Below are 18,809 nucleotides of genomic sequence, written 5' to 3'. Positions count from 1 at the left end.
AATATTGCATGAACAAATGTTGTATTCTGTTTCTTTCTGTCTCATTTCTTTATTATTGTTTTTGGGAGGGAGATGTGTTGTATTATACCACTGTATTTCTTTGCCATCCCCTTTCCCCCCTGAGTGGTAGGTCCCAGTTTTGAACATTACAGGAACTAGGGTGGTTAGTGGCAGAGAGATGGTTGATGCCAGTCTGTTGTTGATGCAGCTGTTTCATGTAAAAACAATCTGAATTCTATACCTACCCATCCTTCGTTCTTCTTCTAAATGATTAGAGGCCATATGTATCAAAAGATACATTTGCGAATCTCAAATAGCGATTTTTAGAGAATCGCTATTTGAGAATTGCAAAACGCTATGTATGTAGGATTTGCAAATAATTTAGTGAATCCTACATATTCCTTAATTGCCAATCGCAAATTGCGATTCGCAATTAAGGAATACATCCCCATTCATTCCTATGGGACTTGCGGCCCATAGGAATGAATGGGAAGACATTCTCAATTTGCGATTCTCAATTAGAGAATCGCAAAGTGAGAATGCAACTTCAAGGGTGCCAGGGTGTCAAAAGGACACGCTGTTGCACCCCTGAAATGTACATGTGTGCAGATGTGGCACACATACATGCCCTAAGGGCATGTATGTGCGCCACATGGCACTTTCAAAAATGCTAAAAAGTGCATTTTTCAAAGAAATCGCAAATTACCACCAACTTGAAGTTGGTGGTAATTTGCGATTTCTTAAGGCCAAATTGCACTTTTTCTGTGCTTCATACATTGCATTTAAGGAATCTCAATTTGGGATTCCTTAAATGCAATCGCAAAATAGAGAATCGCACATTTTGTGATTCTCTAATTTGCAATCCCTTTTTGGGATGATACATCCCAAAGGGCCTTTTCCCGTTCGCAAACAGGCCGATTCTGAGAATCGGGCCGTTTGCGAACAGGAAAAGGGCTTGATACATATGCCCCTTTATCACTTAAAGAGTCATTCTTCCATGACTAGTTGATGCAGGGCTTATATAAATCTGCTCTCTTCAATGAGCTCTGTTAAGTAAAAAAATATAAGCCACAGTTTCAACGGTTCTTTATTTTAATGTCTCCTATATGGCACTTTAGTTACAGTTCGCAGTTGTCCCTAAGAATTTGATTGATGACTCCCTTCTGTACAGTTTTTTTGTCAGCATTGTTACAGTAGGAAGTTTGTTGCTACATTTGGTCATTAGGGACCCTTTCATATACCGGTAATGAGGCTGCTATTGTGTGGTGACCACATTTTCCACCCATTATTTAGTTTTATACATGGCGAACAAGACCATGTAGGCATCAAAGTGCTTTACATGGTAGAGAGTACAAGTGTTGGGGGTGGTCATTACAGGAAATAGGAAAGTATGGAGGAGAAACGTTTCAATAGGAAAACCCACTATCCCACACCAACACTGAGATCATCCGTTTTCTGTTACCTATGTGAACAATATAGCAGGAGTATGGAGGCTCCAGACATCTTCCTTTCCACGCAAGCCAATAATTTCCAGGGACACATTGGTGTGCCATGTAGGTACCACACAAGTGGATGGGGAAATGTGGCTCTTTGCCTGTTACAGCACCAGATTAGGCAGAGGCAGATATGTATCCCCTTACTGCAATACTTAACTTGTGCAAGTGGTTGCCGGTAGTGGGCATCAGAATTGATTTTCTGAGATCAAGACTTGTATTTTACCATCAGAATTTGACTCACAACCAGGCAGAGAAAATCTGAAAAAGACAGAAAGGGGGAGGCGGATAAATACAGGGAAGCAGTGACAAATGAAGAACGAAAGGGTAAATAATAATTCACAAAGGTAAAATCAGCAGAAAAGTATGGTTGGGTGGAGGCATAAGGTTGAAATTACGTCCAGGCAGCCCTGCTTTTGGCAACTACTGGATAGGTCGAAGCAGTTTATTTGACTTACATTCATTCAATATTTTTGCTCAGGTTTTTTAAAAGACAACACGTTATAAAACGTAAAAAATACTTTTTAGAAACCAATGTTGATAGAAAACACAGGAAGTTTCTTCTTAAACAGGAACATATATAATCCCATTTGTTTGCTTGTTTTTAGAAAGAAACATTTCTCATTTCTTTAATACATCAACCGTGCCAATATTTTTAAGCACTGCATGATCACAGCATCCAATGGGTGAAAGAAAATCACACATCTCTACAAATACAGATATAAAAAGTCAATATTTAATGACATATTGGTAAGTGCAGGTCCTGTAATGAAGACACCGTGACAGCAGATGAACTGTTTCCAAGGTGCGAAGATGCCTTATCAAAAAATCAACACATACTCCTCGAATGCTCAGCCTCTGAACACATCCCTGCTAATTATGATGCGGTTATCTCTTAGCTGACTCCTCTTCTCAGCTGTCCTAGACTGTCACGGTCCTCGGCACTAATGCAATGAAGTCGATATCCTTGTAGACAAAATGGCGTGGTTCTTGAAGAAATAATACCGTCCACTAAAGCTATTTCTAAAATGCGAAACGAAGCGTAAATGGCAATAAGCCATTTGGCCCTAATGCCCTAAATTCTCAAAACTCAATTACGTAATTCGTAGTTTCAATTCAAAATAAAAGTTTATGTTTTATTATTCAGTACTAGATGGCACAACTGCATGAGCCTTCCATAAGTTGCCTGTGTATCCCTTCCTTCCCATTCGAATGCTTTTAAATTGTTTCGCTTTCCACAAATGTATGCGGCTTCAACCCTTTTAAAAAACTCACTGACAGAGATGCTCATTTGAATATTTGCGATTCATAATGCGTGATCTTTTTTGCTTCAATTAGTGTTTATTGAACACAGCCGACTTGTTCTGTAGTCATGATTATCAGGTTCACTACCACACCTGAGTGCTGATTAACAAGTTTTAGAATTCTCAAAACTTTTCCATGTTAGGCCTTTAGACTTGTACCCATTCCAGATTTTGAGAATTATTTTTTCAAGGGCAAAGATAAACTGGTATATTTTGACATGAGCAAAAAACGGCTAACTTTTTTAGTTAAAGGTAAAATTATAGCGTGGTGAATAACTTCCTCTCTATGACCACCGAGTTTGCCGCTTTTCCCATCTTCCTTCCTATCGTAGAAGGGGATTTTACCTTGCCCAGGTCTGGAGTCAAGAATCGATCTTTTCCAGGGTGGGAAGGGTTGAGACAAGAATTTGTAAATGTGCTCAGACAAGTTCACCAGTATTTGCACCTTCAGGAGCATGACTGACCTGGAATGCCCACCACCCTCCCAAAAGAGATGTATGCTCACACAAAATCCGCCATATGAGTGCATTCTTTGACGTGCAAAGACTACCCCTGGGTATTGAAAAAAGTTTTTCGCAGTCATTACAGAACGTACTTGTGACTGTAAGACAAACTTACATACCCAAATAGCTTTAGGAATCGAATTTCATAGTGCCCACACCGCCAGCGCTCGCTCCACCTTGCGCCCCATACACTTTCATACCAAGGAGACTCATGAGACATAATTGTGGAAAACGGTGGTGCAGGTTTATTTTGCATAACAAGTAGCAGATAAGGTGGGTCATCTTACAGGCGATCCAATGCGGCAGCCCCTCGCTGACCCGCATGCCTAATTAGCCATCTTGCACGGTAAGTCGATGCTCTTGACGGTGCAATACGTTAATACTTTATTTCGTTTTACTCCCGCCCCGCCTGTCAGGGCGGAGCGATGAGGCACACCCCCGGTCGGTTCAGGTCCCCGACCGCCCGAAGGACTAACGGGGCGCCGACGCTGTTTCCTGGAAACCCCTCAGCTCCAGGTTCTTGGCTCAGGCACCCCTACTGTGCCAGGCAGCGGTATTGACTGTCTCCTTCTGCCGCAGAGGTACCCTTACTGTCCATCTGCTTCCAGATCGCCCTGTGACTCCACCTGCAACACAAAACAGACCATTAGTTGTTCACAACTCGCCTGCTGCTCTGCTGCTGGGTCAGGGCCAGGGTGGGAACAGCGCAGAGCAGTCAGGAAACGCGGCGAGAAAAGACCGAGCAATGCCAAGCTGTTCTAGATAAAGGCCCGTGGGTCCGCCTCCCGCTCCTCAAACTCACCATTCATTGGCCGTTGGTAAAGGGGGTGGCACCCGGGCCGGCGCGCTATCGTTTTACTCGCGCGGCATGTGGCACTAAGACGCTGTCTCGCGTTATCTCCCCTTCGCGTCGCGCGGCCAGCGGCATAGTGCCCACACCGCCAGCGCTCGCTCCACCTTGCGCCCCATACACTTTCATACCAAGGAGATTCATGAGACATAATTGTGGAAAACCGTGGTGCAGGTTTATTTTGCATAACAAGTAGCAGATAAGGTGGGTCATCTTACAGGCGATCCAATGTGGCAGCCCCTCGCTGACCCGCATGCCTAATTAGCCATCTTGCACGGTAAGTCGATGCTCTTGACGGTGCAATACGTTAATACTTTATTTCGTTTTACTCCCGCCCCGCCTGTCAGGGCGGAGCGATGAGGCACACCCCCGGTCGGTTCAGGCCCCCCGACCGCCCGAAGGACTAACGGGGCGCCGACGCTGTTTCCTGGAACCCCCTCGGCTCCAGGTTCTTGGCTCAGGCACCCCTACTGTGCCAGGCAGAGGTATTGACTGTCTCCTTCTGCCGCAGAGGTACCCTTACTGTCCATCTGCTTCCAGATCGCCCTGTACTCCGCCACAGCTCTGGAGGAGGCCCTCGTCGATGACAGAGCCCCCCACCACCTAGCCACCTTTTTACCTAGCACCCTCAGATCATTGGCACCCTGCTGCTGCCAGAGCTTCCTGTAAGTCAAGGAGGAAAACATCCATCCCAATCCCAGATAAGTGAACCCCATCTCTTTCATAGTAGCCCACTGTCCTGTCCTGTATCAGCGCGTGCCTAATAAACCCCAGGCCCCTCTTCTCCATGAATTTTTGCATGGCCCTGTTCACCCTCCTCCTGCCTTGCTCGATGGCAAGGGGTGACTGCGCTCCCCTCCAGGTCCTGCGGGGGACAATCTCCGACCATATAAATTCAGTAGCCCCCAGTTCGTTAGTTATCAAGGTGACATCCCGCTGCATGGCATCCACTAATGCTCGCCTCCCCATTGTCACCAGATCATTCCCTCCCAGGTGTATCACGAGGATGTTGGGAGGCCTCCCCCGGGCTGACACACATTGGTCCAGTCTGCGCCTCAGCTGACCCCATCTCATTCCCGGGGAGCCCATCCACACTATTCGTGTCCTTGCAAAGGCCAAATCCCACTTCCTGTATGACGCCCACTGTTCGAGTCTGGTAACATACGAATGGCCCATCACCCACACGCAACAGTCAACTGCAAGAAAAGACACCGTTGGCATTAATGCCAAGCTGTTCTAGATAAAGGCCCGTGGGTCCGCCTCCCGCTCCTCAAACTCACCATTCATTGGCCGTTCGTAAAGGGGGCGGCACCCGGGCCGGCGTGCTATCGTTTTACTCGCGCGGCATGTGGCACTAAGACGCTGTCTCGCGTTATCTCCCCTTCGCGTCGGGCGGCCAGCGGCAAAGCTTTATTTCAGCACTATCACATAGGCCGTAAAAGTACGTAATAAAACAACACATACCATTTTGTTAAAACAATTCACTAAATTAAATGTACATTCATAATCAATAAACTTGCAGCAAAGTCTTCAAACACATGCATTCCACTCATTCTTAAAACATTCTTTTCCTTAAGCAAATTGTTTTGCAGATAAACGAAGCACCGTAATTTGGTATTAGCTTTGAAAATTGTCCCACGAGACAAGGATCATATTCATTTCATTTTATTCTTTATTTCGGTTGACAACCTTAGAAGAAACAGTTTAAAATAATACTTTACATTTCTTACATACTCTAGTACAATATTTAACAATATTTGACTGCCCGAGGAAAATTATAATTAAGGAGGAATCACTATCAGCAACAGTACCTCATAGTAAGATTAACATCCATGAATCGAGGAACAGTTAATAAATAAAGTTAAATAATTTAATAAGTTAATACATAGCTCTATAAAAACAAGGCACCAGGGTTAAAAAGAAGCACAACACTAATCACTACTATCAGACCAGTTCCCCTTGTCGCTATCCTAAATTTGGACAATACACTCTAAACACACTAAAGGTTTAAAAAAAAAACAAATTCCATTTCACGCCCCACTAACAATTATCAATCTAGTTGTATTTATCATTACATATAGCACACCTATTTCAGCATACATTGAAATTGTAAGAATTGGTTCGAGTACAATATAAAGTGCAAATCAAAGTGCATTTCAGTAGCTGTTCTTCGTAAATACCAGCTATCTATTTACATTTGGTAGCCAATCCTCTTTCTAACTATCGCTACCGATAGGAGGAAACGGCTCAAGCTAAATACTATTGGCCGTGAAGTGTCTCCTTTAAAGACTCTTTCACCATCTTTGATATGGCGGAGGCCCAGAAGTTGACATATTGGTTTTAGCCATTTTTTTCTTGCATGTAAGTAAGCAGGGCATATAAATAGCACATGAGTCTCATCTTCCCTCAAGCCCATTTCACATAGTTCGCATAGGTCAGAGCCAAAACTGCCCCCTGGGCCTTTGTTACAGTGCCCTTTCGAGGTCCTATATTTTATTTGAAGGACACTGTAACAAAATTTTAGATATAATGATTTGGCCATAGGCGAGTAGATTTCATCCATAAAGCTTTCTAATTTCATATCCATTTTTAGTTCAAGGATCATATAGCTGTCCTTAGGAAAAAAATATGAGCTTGCCGTACCTACGTGTAAAAATGAAATAAAGGAGGAGGCTTGGAACGTCCTTCTATCAGTTGAGGTTCTTAAAGACAGTTATAGATTCCGTGCCATTGTTAATAAACCTGTTTTCTCTGGTTTGGAGAATGCACCTTTAAAATGTAATATTACAGAAACCCAGTGGTTCTACCATTTTGAAGCGATCTTTGCACCTATCACTACCAGGGAGTCAGTTGTTAGTTTAGAGGATAACAGGGGTTCCTCTCCCATTGTTTTTATTGAAGAGGATGTAGAAAGGGCGATATTGCAAATGTCCAGTAACAAAACTCCTGGCCCAGATGCCATTCCGGCTGATTTATATAAACTTCATCCAAAGGTTTGGGCCAAAATACTGACTAATCTTTTTAATGTGTCTAACCTTCAGGGCTTCCCTAAATCATGGTTGTTATCTACTATTATCCCAAAGTCCTAGGGAGAGTGATCTTAGCTAAGGTAACAGAATGGGCGAATGAACATGAGGTGCTTTCCAATCTTCAATATGGCTTCAGACAAGGTAGAAGTACCCTGGATCAATGCCTTAACTTACATTTAATTGTAGGCAAATATACTATAGCCAAAGCGGGTACATTACAGAAGGCCTTTATGGACCTTTCTTCTGCCTTCGAACTGGTCAACAGATCAAAGCTGTGGTCTATTCTGCTAGACATGGGCCTGGACCCATGTTTAGTCTATTATTTGGTGGATTTACACAGGGATCTCTTTACAAGAGTCAGGGTAAACCAAGAATGGAAATGCACAAAGCACTTTAAAAATGGAAGAGGTGTTCGTCAGGGATGCATTCTGGCACCTTTACTTTTTAACCTATATATTAATAATTTAGATACATTTTTAGACTTGGCTAGTTTAGACATTCCGCAAGCAAGGGGAAGGGGTACCCCTGTTCTTCTTTACGTGGATGACACTATTTTATTAGCCGTACAGCTTTAGGTCTCCAGAGGTTATTGGATGCCTTTGGGTCCTACATGAAGTCTTTGAACCTAGTAGTCAATATATGTAAATCACACATTATGACTATGGGCCAGAAAAACAAAAAAGTTAAATCTTTTTATTTTGCCAGGGCAGAGGTGTCCAGGGTGTCTTCTTTTACCCTTCTGGGGGTATTATTCGATGAGAAGGAGTCATGGGTCCCCAAACAGAAAATTAAAATAAGTGTGATGGCTAGGTCAACGGCTGCTGTTTATGGTTTTGCTAGGCGTTTGGGGGCCAGTCCCATTGAAGCTATGCTCAACATCTATAGTTCTTGGTGTCTGGCTATTGCTTTGTATGGCTCGGCCATCTGGTGTTATAGGCATATAGAGGGGGTTCAGAAAGTTGGAAAATAAATTTTTGTGTACCCTCTTGTCGGTCCCCTAATCAAATTACATTTTTGTTATCCATGAAGAATTTAGGTTTAGGTATGTGTCAGATCTGGTGAGGTTGGCCCCGGTGGTCTGTTGGCTCAAGACCTGACTTAGTCTAGACTTAACAATGAACCATCAGATTATTAGGGACTGTGCCACTTTGGAGAAAGCTAGTAGTATCCTGTGGCTTTATCATGTCAAGCACACCCTAATAAAATTGGGGTGCCCGGATCTTTTAATTTACTGGATATGATAAAAAAAAGAGGACCTGACTTGAGTTAAAACCCAATTCTTGGATGTCCAGTCGGTGGAGCGTGAGGAGCGGGAGCTATTGAAACCTTCAATAAAGGCTTATTTTTTGTTAAAAACCTCCCCTCTGATTGTACCTTACCTGAGAATTGTTATTAAACCCTTCCACTGTTTGTTTTTAACCAGGTTCCATTTTAATCTAATTCACTTATTTTTAGGTAACTCACAAGGATGGAGTAGGCAAGCGGATTTGAGTCTGTCTACGTGTTACAACTTCTCACCACAGGATACTATGCATTTTATAATGTTTTGCGACAATTACACTGTGAATCGCAGGAGGTTTTTAGTTCCTATTTTAAGGGAGAAAGGTTTTTTATAGGTTAAATCTGCTCTAATTTATCTCCAAATGCTGAATGCTCCACAGGAGATATTTAATATTGCAAGCTTTTTAGTAGCAGCCGTTCGTCTCAGGAAAAAAAGGTACCCTATGATAAAGGCTACATAAGCACCGATTAGATACATATGATTATCGTTTTCCTTTTGGGCTGCCTTTTCTTTAAAATACCCCTAATGTGGTATTCCTTTTGGATATATATGTGCTAATGGTTGTCCGGGATTTTATGTGCCTATGAAATAAACTTTGTAATACTGATTCTTTTTGAATTGCACATATGTTGTAATTTGAATTTTAAATGTTTTTATTGTGTACTGGGTTATCTGAAATTTACTTTAATGGTTTTAACTAACTGAATAAAGTGGTTTGACTGACTGACTGACTACCATGTAATTTTTAGGGCATGGTCTAGGTTAAGACAATCCTGTATGAATGTCTTTGTTAGTTCGGTTTCCTGCTTGGCCCATAATGACCTCCACAAGGATATGGGTTTAAATGTCAGAATATCATGCAGGTGGTCAAAACCTTCTTCTCTGTGCAGTATGGTTGCCAGTGCTGTGGGTGGGGTACACAGTAAACGTCTTATAAATTATTTTCCTCAATCTGCAGAGATTTAGGGGCTCATTCTCCCGGGAAATGGGACCGCCCGCTAAGGGTGCGGCGGTCCCGCACATCGCATTTCTGACATTGCGGCGGGTGGTCCTGAAAGCACAGCCCGTCTCATTGCTAGAAATGCAAGTTGTGCATTTGACAGTACAATATGACAGGCACCGCGTGGTGCCTGCCACGTTGTTCTATCAAATGCGGGGGGTACCATAGGTACCCCCCATGTGCACCCCCCACCCCGCAGAATTTACATGCGGGTAGGGGAATATGTTGGGCGCCCGACATACTAATGGGGCCCTTAGTGTCTGCGTACCCTCACTCCCCTCCCCAGAGGTTGCCACAGAAACATCCTTTGCCTTGAAAATTATGACCATCTCTTTAATGGGATGACTGTCCCCGGTACTGTAAAATCTAAAAACCCAGTCACAGGCTCTTTTCATCTGCAGCCTGGCATTGAGTACATGATCTATCCAGTAGGTCTTAGAAGCAAACAGCACACCCAAATGGCAAAAGGACTTCACCTTTGCTGTCTGGGCCCCATCAAGATAGAAAGATCTTACATTCTTAGGTGTTTTCCCACAGCTTATTATAAAAGCCTTGGACTTGTGAATTATTAATTTCCTGGAGGCCATGAAATCTGCAAAGGAATCCACTCATCTTTGGAATATGACCGCGGTCCTTGAGATAAGTGCCTTATCGCCTGCATAGAGAAATACAAGTACAAGGCGGCCATCAACCATCGGAGCATTTGCCTGCAAAGACCGTAAGGTGTCATCGACCCCGTTTATAAATAAATAAAATAAAGAGAGAGACAATAAACATCCCTTGGATAACGGTGTGCCTACTTCTAAAAGAGGGCGTTAATTCCCCATTACGGCCAAATCACACTTTTGCTGAAAGGTTGTTAAATAAGTGCGCACAGAAGCTAGCAATCTCAATAGGGGCCACATTAAACATCAGTATGTGCCATATAACTGAGTGGTCTACTAAGTCAAATGCACTAAAGAGTTCTGTGAAGCACAAATTGAGTGATCCTGCTTCAGCCCTCGTATACTTCCTAATCAGGAGTTCAAGGTTTAGGCATTGCTCCCCGGTCCCAAATCCCTTCCTGAATCCATACTGAGCCTTAGACAATATAGAGTTAATAGTTGCCCAGACCTCTAATCTCATTAAAACAACCCTCCCCAGAGTTTTGCTGAGGAATCCAGGATGGAAATAGGGCAATAGCATTTTGTATCTGCGTCATCACTTTTCTTAAATATAGGCACTATAGCCAACTTAACCCAGGAGGAAGGGAAATTACACTTAACCGGTGCATTACAAATGTGTGTGAGTACTGGGGCTTATTGGTTGACCAGACCAAGAAAAGCATTCACCGGTACCCCATCAGGTCGGGGGCTTTACCTTTTGCACACTTACCCAGTGCGTTCAGAACTGTAAATACCAGAAGCAAATTATTAAAAGAATTCTCATTAGAATTTGAAGAAACAAATAAGAAAGGAATCGACTCCTTAATTTGTACTTGGTCAAAACTCCCCTCAAAATGGTCAACCCAAGCCTGCAGGGGGACAAAGGATGTTAAGACTGGGACAGAACTGGACTTCAAAAAGGGTGTATTTGTGGTGCTCTAAAGCAATGAGATGTTGTTGGTTACTGCAGCCTGTTCAAGGTTCAACCATGTCCTTTCCCTCAACTCTGCCTTCCTAGCAGTCAAGGTGTTATTATACTTTTTTCCTAGGTGCTTGACAAGGATATAACTTCTTAGAGCCTGATGCAGGGCAGCCCTCAGCCAATTGAAGATCTGGGTGTACTCGTGATTGAACCATCCCTGTCTAGAGAGTTGCCCTGAGTTTGCTGGGCGAACCAGAAGAGAGTTGAGCCACAGTGATCTCCTCAAAAGCTGATACCAAAATGTCATCCCTCACATCTTTAGGAATCAGTCCTATGTTTGTGAGTTGATGGATATTGTTCCTATCTGATTTCTCCTTAAGTCAATCATGTTTCCATTGACAATAAATTAAGATCACATTTCAGTTGATCATTACATTACTGTGCTAATCAGGAGTGATTCACAAAAGCATTTAATTGTACAGGAAGAAAACCACTGGAGTACTCTTTTACACACTCTTACATGCCTTCGTGAATCAGCCCTGAAACGTGCATATTCCTATTAGTAAAATTGCAAAGAGGGAAATGTCCTTTCAATTTTAACTAACTGGATGTGAATATTCGCCAACATTCCCATTTTGGATGTTATGGGGCCAATTCAAAGATGCCATGAAGGGTCCATAGAAAAGGGCTACAGGAGTACAGTTTTACTTCCTCCAAAATGCTTTTGTGAATCAACCTCATCATGTTGAAAGCACTGGCTGGCTTATTTATAAGAACGAATATTAGCTATCTGTCACACATCATCTTTACTGGTGATACACTTGTATGTAAGATGAGGAGTTAGGCAAGTCTATGGTTATTTCATTTGATACTCTTTTAAATGTAACTGTTCATTTTTGAGGACGGATCCACATGTGTGCCTCACTCCCATGCCAAGTACTTATACATTGTTTCCTTAATTACTTCAGAAGTTGACTTTCATGGTGTACCGAAATTATATTTTTTCATAATCTGATTAGCTACGATTCCCTAATATGTTGCATTTATTTAAATATTCTATAATTTCCCTCTTCAAAAACGTCTCTGTTCTGTTAAAAACCGTGGTTTGAAAAATGATGAACATTTCTGAAATAGATTGATAGAGATTGTGATATTATTTCCATCTATGCATCGTGAGTATAAATGAGTATAAAGTAACTGGCTACCACTGTATCTCTCTGCTCAGAATTATTAAGGCTACTATGCAAAATCATTCATGAATATCATGAAGCTCGCACCTTGTGTGTTTTTTTATGTATAATGTTATTCCTTTATGAAGATACCACTGTCTCTTATCTTTTGTATTGGTTATACTTAGTGGAAAATTGTTGAGGGAAGAACATAGAATCGATATCAATATTTTAATGTCCACTTTTTCCTTTACCACTTTTGGACACCTACATTTACATATCTTTGGCAACCCTCCATCTAGCTTTCCAGCTTTCCCTGAAATTGTTACTCTTTTGAGTTACATTGATGATTGTCAGGTGGAGCATCGCATCCACGAGAATTCATATATCTTTGAATTTTGAGGATTTAAACTCTGCATTGATTCAAAGTGCAATTTCAGGGTTGTGTTGCAAGGAAATACACTAGGACATATTGCTTGCCAAATATTGTCTGTATGCACTGCCAAACAGATTTCTCTGTGGCCTTATGGCAGCCTGCTAATTTAAGAGATTTGGTGTGGAAAAAAAACTTGGGATTTTTTGTCTTGCAGGTATACCAGGAAGTGATTATGTTAATTCTAACTACATCGATGGATACAGGAAGCAAAATGCTTATGTTGCAACACAAGGACCTCTCCCAGAAACCTTTGGGGATTTCTGGAGAATGATCTGGGAGCAGCGCAGTGCAACTGTTGTTATGATGACCAAATTGGAGGAACGGTCCAGGGTGAGTAAGCAGTTTCCAGGCTTTCATAACATGGATGAGCCAAAAAAAGCAGATCTATTAAAATGTCTTTTTAAGAACAATGTGATTTATATTGTATTTTGCTAAAGGCATTTTTTCTTGATATTTGTAAATATACTGCTTGTTACAAAGTAAAAAATAATATTGATTTCATTTATTAGAATGACAGAGGTAATCTGAAATTATAACTGACGCGGCTAAAAATAACACTTGACCTATGTTGAATATTCTTCAAATGTATTAGGCGTATGATTTCTCCTAGATTTTTAGTATGTCTTCTCTCTTCCTTTTTTTTTTTTTGGAAAACCTTTATTTGACATTTCAACCAAGTACAAACACGGGCCTACAACCCCCAGGGCCGGCCGCTAAGCAGTTGCAACACAATAAAACAATCAAAACCCAGACTCAGCATCCCGGGGAGCAGATCCGCCACTTCCACAATACGTACTGGTTGTAAAACATATCACGTTAGTAACAGGATAAAAAGGTTCCATTTTATAATATAAGATAGAAGGATCAGGTGCCATACAGTATCTCAAGTTGCGAAAAAGGGGGGGGGGGCGAAATAGCAATATGTCCACAGTTAAATCATCTTCGTGTAAGTCAGCGGCGTTAAAACAGACTATTCAGGATAAGCGAGCGTACAAATATAGTTCGCGCCAGCTGAATGTCCGCCCAGTAGCACTGAAACATCGTGAGAATTGAGGCACATATGAAGCAGCAGAGATGGCCATAAAAATGAACCCATTACACTAACCCGGAAAAGAAGAAAAGAAAAGGGCAAAGAAAGATAAGAAGAAAAAAGGCCATAGAAATAAAACGAAAAACAAAACACCCATTCCCCAACCCCCCACCCTGCACCCCTGCAGATGACTACGGCCTACCCCCCTAGCAGCGTGCGTGTCGCCCAAGAACTGAAACCCGAAATATAGAAAGACCCAGAGAAAGACAGAAAGAAATTAAACCCCACCCAAAAAGGGGAAATGGAGGAGGGCTATCTTCTACTTGCTCCCAGTCTCTCCCCCGCCCTTACATAGGGGTCCCCCCAAAACTGTCGCATCTCATTAGTCCAAACTGAGAAAACATCCCGGGGGAACCACCAACCCTGCCCCGGACTCCGTTAAGCTAATGAAGCAGTCCCGTTACCGATAAAACCACAATGAACAACCCAAACAACAGTCTCAGCCTTGGCCCCATCGATCGAATTCGCCGAGTCCCTCAGACGAATAAAGCCCCATCATCAAAATGTCAAAAGATACACAGAAGTGGTCGGAACATAGTTCAGTAGATGGAAAAAGAACAGTAGATCCCAAAGTAAGCAGCTGGTATCAACGATGTCCCTCCCCGTCTCCGAAGCCAGGCATTATCACATCCGCCATCTTGATAGACCGACTGGGGAGGGGGTTCAACACAATCCAAAACAGTTCACAGTACCAATTAAAAGGTTCCAGGATAGGGACAGCAGTTGAGTGTTCCGACAGCTGCAAAACCGGGGATTCCAAAAAATTAGTTAAGGCACCGATCACAGCCCATTCAAGTAGATCCACTTCTGTAGGGGCAGGCACAGCTTCCAGCACCGGGTCTAAGTGTGCCACTGGGGCGTCGATCAAAAGGCAAGCTGGCTGCCGGGTCGCTGGCATCGAGTCAGGATCCGGTCTCAGTCCTTTAAGTCCATCTGCCGCCGACAACAGGCCGTGAGTCTGAGCTACTACAGTCGGCTGAAGTGCCTCTAGGGCCACCAGCACCGCCTGCAATGACGGGCCACTTTGGGCCTGCTCCACCCGGTTCCATATTTCCTCAGGCATAATGATCCCCACGGAGAGGCGCCTTCTCCTGGGTAAGATCAGCCGGAGCAGGACTGAGCCGTGAGGGACCAACCATCAGCATGCATTAGTGCGCGACGAGACTCCAACCGAAGGTGCACCGGCGATACAAGTGCCGGGCCTCCGGGTCAGGGACCCCCGCAACACAGCACCGTGCGTCACTCGTCTCCTCACCTCCAACACAACACCAGGCTGTAGATGGTAGCAAAGCAATCCAAAAATTTCGAAAGTTCCAGAGACCGGACCCTGCCGCCCTCCACAGTCCGCTGTTTTTCAACTCAGACCCGGCTAAGCCAGCACTCGAGACCCCGGCTTCCAGACTGGGTTAGGCCACAAATCGGTCCTCGACGTTACTCCGCTCCACAATGTCAGAAAAACCCCAGGATCACACCATCGGAGTGCGGATTAGTTCACACACACGGATCCGGGGCAGGAAATCAGGATAAGTGACAGGATCTTGAAGCGTAAGACGGAGGTCAGCGGAGCCGGGAGACTATGCGGCCATCTTGCTTGCTGTTGTAGGTCCTCCCCCCTCTCTTCCTTTTTAACTGTTTTTTGTTGTACTGGTTTTATATTCTATACATGTTCTTCCTTTTTTCATTCCTTTTACTCTGTTTTATTCTTTATTGCTTTTTCTCTTGTAACGTATTTCTTTTTTATGTTATTCCTTAGTTTCTTTCACTCTCTTACTTTTCATCTTTTCTTGTAGCCTTTGGCCGATAAAGTATTGACAAAATGTGGGGTTGTCCTGCAGAATGTGATAAGGGGCCCGAGCCTCCCATATCTCAGCCCAAAGGATATTCCTTGTTCTTGGGCTGACTGGGTACCCCATTTGGAGGGTAAGGAGAACCTTGGAGGGTTTGGGGACCCATCTGCTCTGCAGGGGCTAAAAGGGTCAGCATTACGCCCCTGTGATGAATAAAGGGAAGTGCTGATAGGGGGAACGCCATGGAAATGAGTGGATAATGTACACACATTTCGAAATCTGCCACAGTTAATAAGCTTTGCAACTCCATTATTTTTTTTAGAGTTTTATATAGTGTGAACTAGACCTGAGACATCAGATAGCAGATTGCTTTACATGAGCACCAGTTTCGATACAGATGAACATATTCATTTTTGTTAGACATGGCAGGGAGATTAAGTTATTTGCCCAGAATCACAGGATGTTGAGTGTCGTTGCCGAGACTCGAACCCGATTCTCCAGGTCCGAGGTTGACCTCTCTAGCCATAGGGCTACATCCTCTCCCCATTAATGCTTTCATTTATTTTGGATTTGTTGCATGGAAGTGACATGCTCACTAAGCCCTCATTTGATCAACTGTTTTCCCTTTATGCAATATTTAAATTAACATATGGTTCTCGGTGTCGGAGACTAACTGGAATGCCAGATATTGTTCTCTTCAGCAATCAGAGTTTTTATTTTCTTTAAATATCTTTATTGGTCTTTTCATATTATTCCAATCCCTTACAATGCATGGCAAAGCAAAACTTGTGAAGAATACAATATATATATCCGCCTGCAATCATCATCAGAACATCATTATAAGAAAACAGCTGCTCCTACTACCACAGCACGATTTCACATGCACAATCTCATATTAGCTTATTTCTAATAATTAGTGTCCCATATATTGTTGCAACCGCCTGCCCACCACGTATCACAACATTCTCCAAGCGCCTACACTAGAACAAAGTTAAAAAGAGAACAAAGGGACATATGGCTAACTTTACATGCTAATATTACCTACAGTATTTAAGTCCTTTTTCGTCTAATGGATACAACATTATCAGGCGCCGGACATCCATATATGTGGCCTGTTCGATATTACAACGGAGCGGGCTTTGCCGAAGAGGAAAAGTGATGATGAATGATTATATACAACAGATACTTCAATAAAGCATATTTTGTCTAAATTAACATACTAAACAACGACACTAAAGTGCCGCTATCTCGAAAAAACATGTTAACTATTGCCTTACTGAGTGTAGGACCGGTTATGGCATGAATAACTACTTGGAGACTCATTGGGACTCAACTCGGACTCATGTTTTCATAAATAGTTTATCCATCATTTAATACAGACATCACAGGTGATAATAACCACACAGTGTGCGAAATAATTTTAAAGATCAGTATAAACATGCCTAGAAATCAAGAGTTTTCTTAAGTAATTGCAAAATAAAACGTTTGCTGATGACTGTGCTGACTTTATAGTCGGACATATTCACATATGTTCCTTGCCTAGACTGTAAAACTGCTGCTCTGTACAGTGTAGACTCCACCAATCTGTTCATGGAAGCAGGACATTCTGTCAAAAAGAGAAATCATAAGTGTTTTATTATAGCCAATTTGCTTCCTTGTGTGTAGCATTTGCCAAACAAAGCCAGCAGTGCAACAATTGGTTAACAAAACTCTGCAGCAGCCAGACTGTGAGAAGATGTAACCTTGAAACTGCAGTAGCTAAACACTCTGAAGATTTAGCCTCACTCTAAGGAAATACTAAATTAGCCATTCAGTGCCACTGATTTAAAAAAAAAAGGAAATACATTAAAACAGTAGAAATCTTTTGACTGTGAAAAATCACCTTCAGAATGAAGGTTCAGCATATACTTTTTAAAAGGCTGTCATCACACTTTGTATCTCAAGTTCTCAGTGTTTGCATTACTCTCAATTATTTTTTTATGAAATATATGGAGAAATTTAATGAGGTGCCTATCCCTTAATTAGGAAAGCCATACTATAGCTTGCCAGCCTCTTTGTAAATTAATTAATTTAAAATGTTTTAAATAAATGGAACTTCACCCCTTTACAGCTTAGTCTATTGCACAGAAATACCTTCTTTTCTCATTCGTATACATCTGGTCTATCCTTATGTTTGTGACACTGCATCAGTGTTGTTGTCATGTGTTCCTCTTTCTTTGTCCATCCACAAATTCCCTGGGATGGTAGAGGCTGCAAAAAGAAATGACAATTTATCCTCTTTATAATTTTTAAATCAATAGTGATATTTTTTCCACCAATATTCTTGTTTGACTCATGCTGTTTGACAAAATCTCATTTTTGGGTGATGGAGCATCAAAGGTAGCTTGTTCGTTGACAAAATAGTATAGTTCATCTTAAGATTCTCACCCTCACTTTGGCGTTGAACAGTTGAAGCACATCTGTCACTACAACCTACACTAAGTGAGTGTATTGGGTGTTAGATAAACTACACACATTTGTATAAGGTGAAGTTGTTTAAATAAATGGTAATTGATTATATTGTATGATGTCCCTGGCAGGGTCTGTATCGCTTTTTAAACTATTGCTTATCAAACACACCACTCTAGTTGATAATCAAACACACGCTCATTGGGTTTGCTGGCTCAGTCCAGAGCATACACCCACTTATAAATAAAAATACCACCTTTGCAATACTTTTGCAAACTCAGAAACATTTTGACTACCCTGCAAACAGCAAAGTTAATAGGAGGTGTAGCCCTGTCCTGGCTGGAGAGCTTTCTTTCGGGTCGCTCGCAAGAAGTCAGATTGGGCTCCCATCATTCCACCTTAAGGGAGCTCACCAAGGGAGTGCCACAGGGCTCGTGCCTAAGCCCTACACTATTTAATGTGCATGTGGCCCCCTTGGCAGACATTGCAAGAGCATTTGGGTTCACCCCGGTGTCGTAGGCAGCGCCTTTTTCTACCTGGCCCCTAAAGCCTTTAAAGACCTGCTACAATACATCAAAGGCTCTGCCTCTTTTCTTGACTTTCACAAGAAGCTGAAGACCTGGCTTTTAGAGTATGCCCACCAGGGCTGGCCTCAGACACCTGCTACAGAGCACGTGGATAGACTCATGGCTCATTAGCACACTCATAGCATAATATACCAACACCTATGTCACTGTTGCAGTCTTTCCCAGTGCACCTCCACCAGCTTTCCATTAGATAGGGGTTCAGGACCCTAAAGAGGAAGTCCTTGTCGGTTGTGTCCATGGTATTTCTTTGCTGAAAGGTCACTGA

The 18,809-nt window shown here is 42.5% G+C and overlaps 1 protein-coding gene across 21 annotated transcripts in view; it reads left to right on the top strand.

Annotated features, from left to right (window-relative positions):
- Positions 1-18,809, top strand: part of PTPRD (protein tyrosine phosphatase receptor type D) — a 2,576,377-nt gene that overhangs the window by 2,440,737 nt on the left and 116,831 nt on the right. For all 21 annotated transcript variants that reach the window (XM_086961360.1, XM_086961371.1, XM_086961369.1 and 18 more), the window contains one exon: positions 12,787-12,962. In XM_086961360.1, coding sequence (XP_086817486.1) covers positions 12,787-12,962 — 176 coding nt within the window. The remainder of the gene's footprint in view (positions 1-12,786; positions 12,963-18,809) is intronic.

The sequence above is a fragment of the Lissotriton vulgaris genome, chromosome 3_1 (assembly GCF_964263255.1).
Source record: "Lissotriton vulgaris chromosome 3_1, aLisVul1.2, whole genome shotgun sequence".
Taxonomy (NCBI): domain Eukaryota; kingdom Metazoa; phylum Chordata; class Amphibia; order Caudata; family Salamandridae; genus Lissotriton; species Lissotriton vulgaris.
Note: the sequence above shows the minus strand (reverse complement) of the source record. Positions and strands in the feature narration are given on the sequence as shown.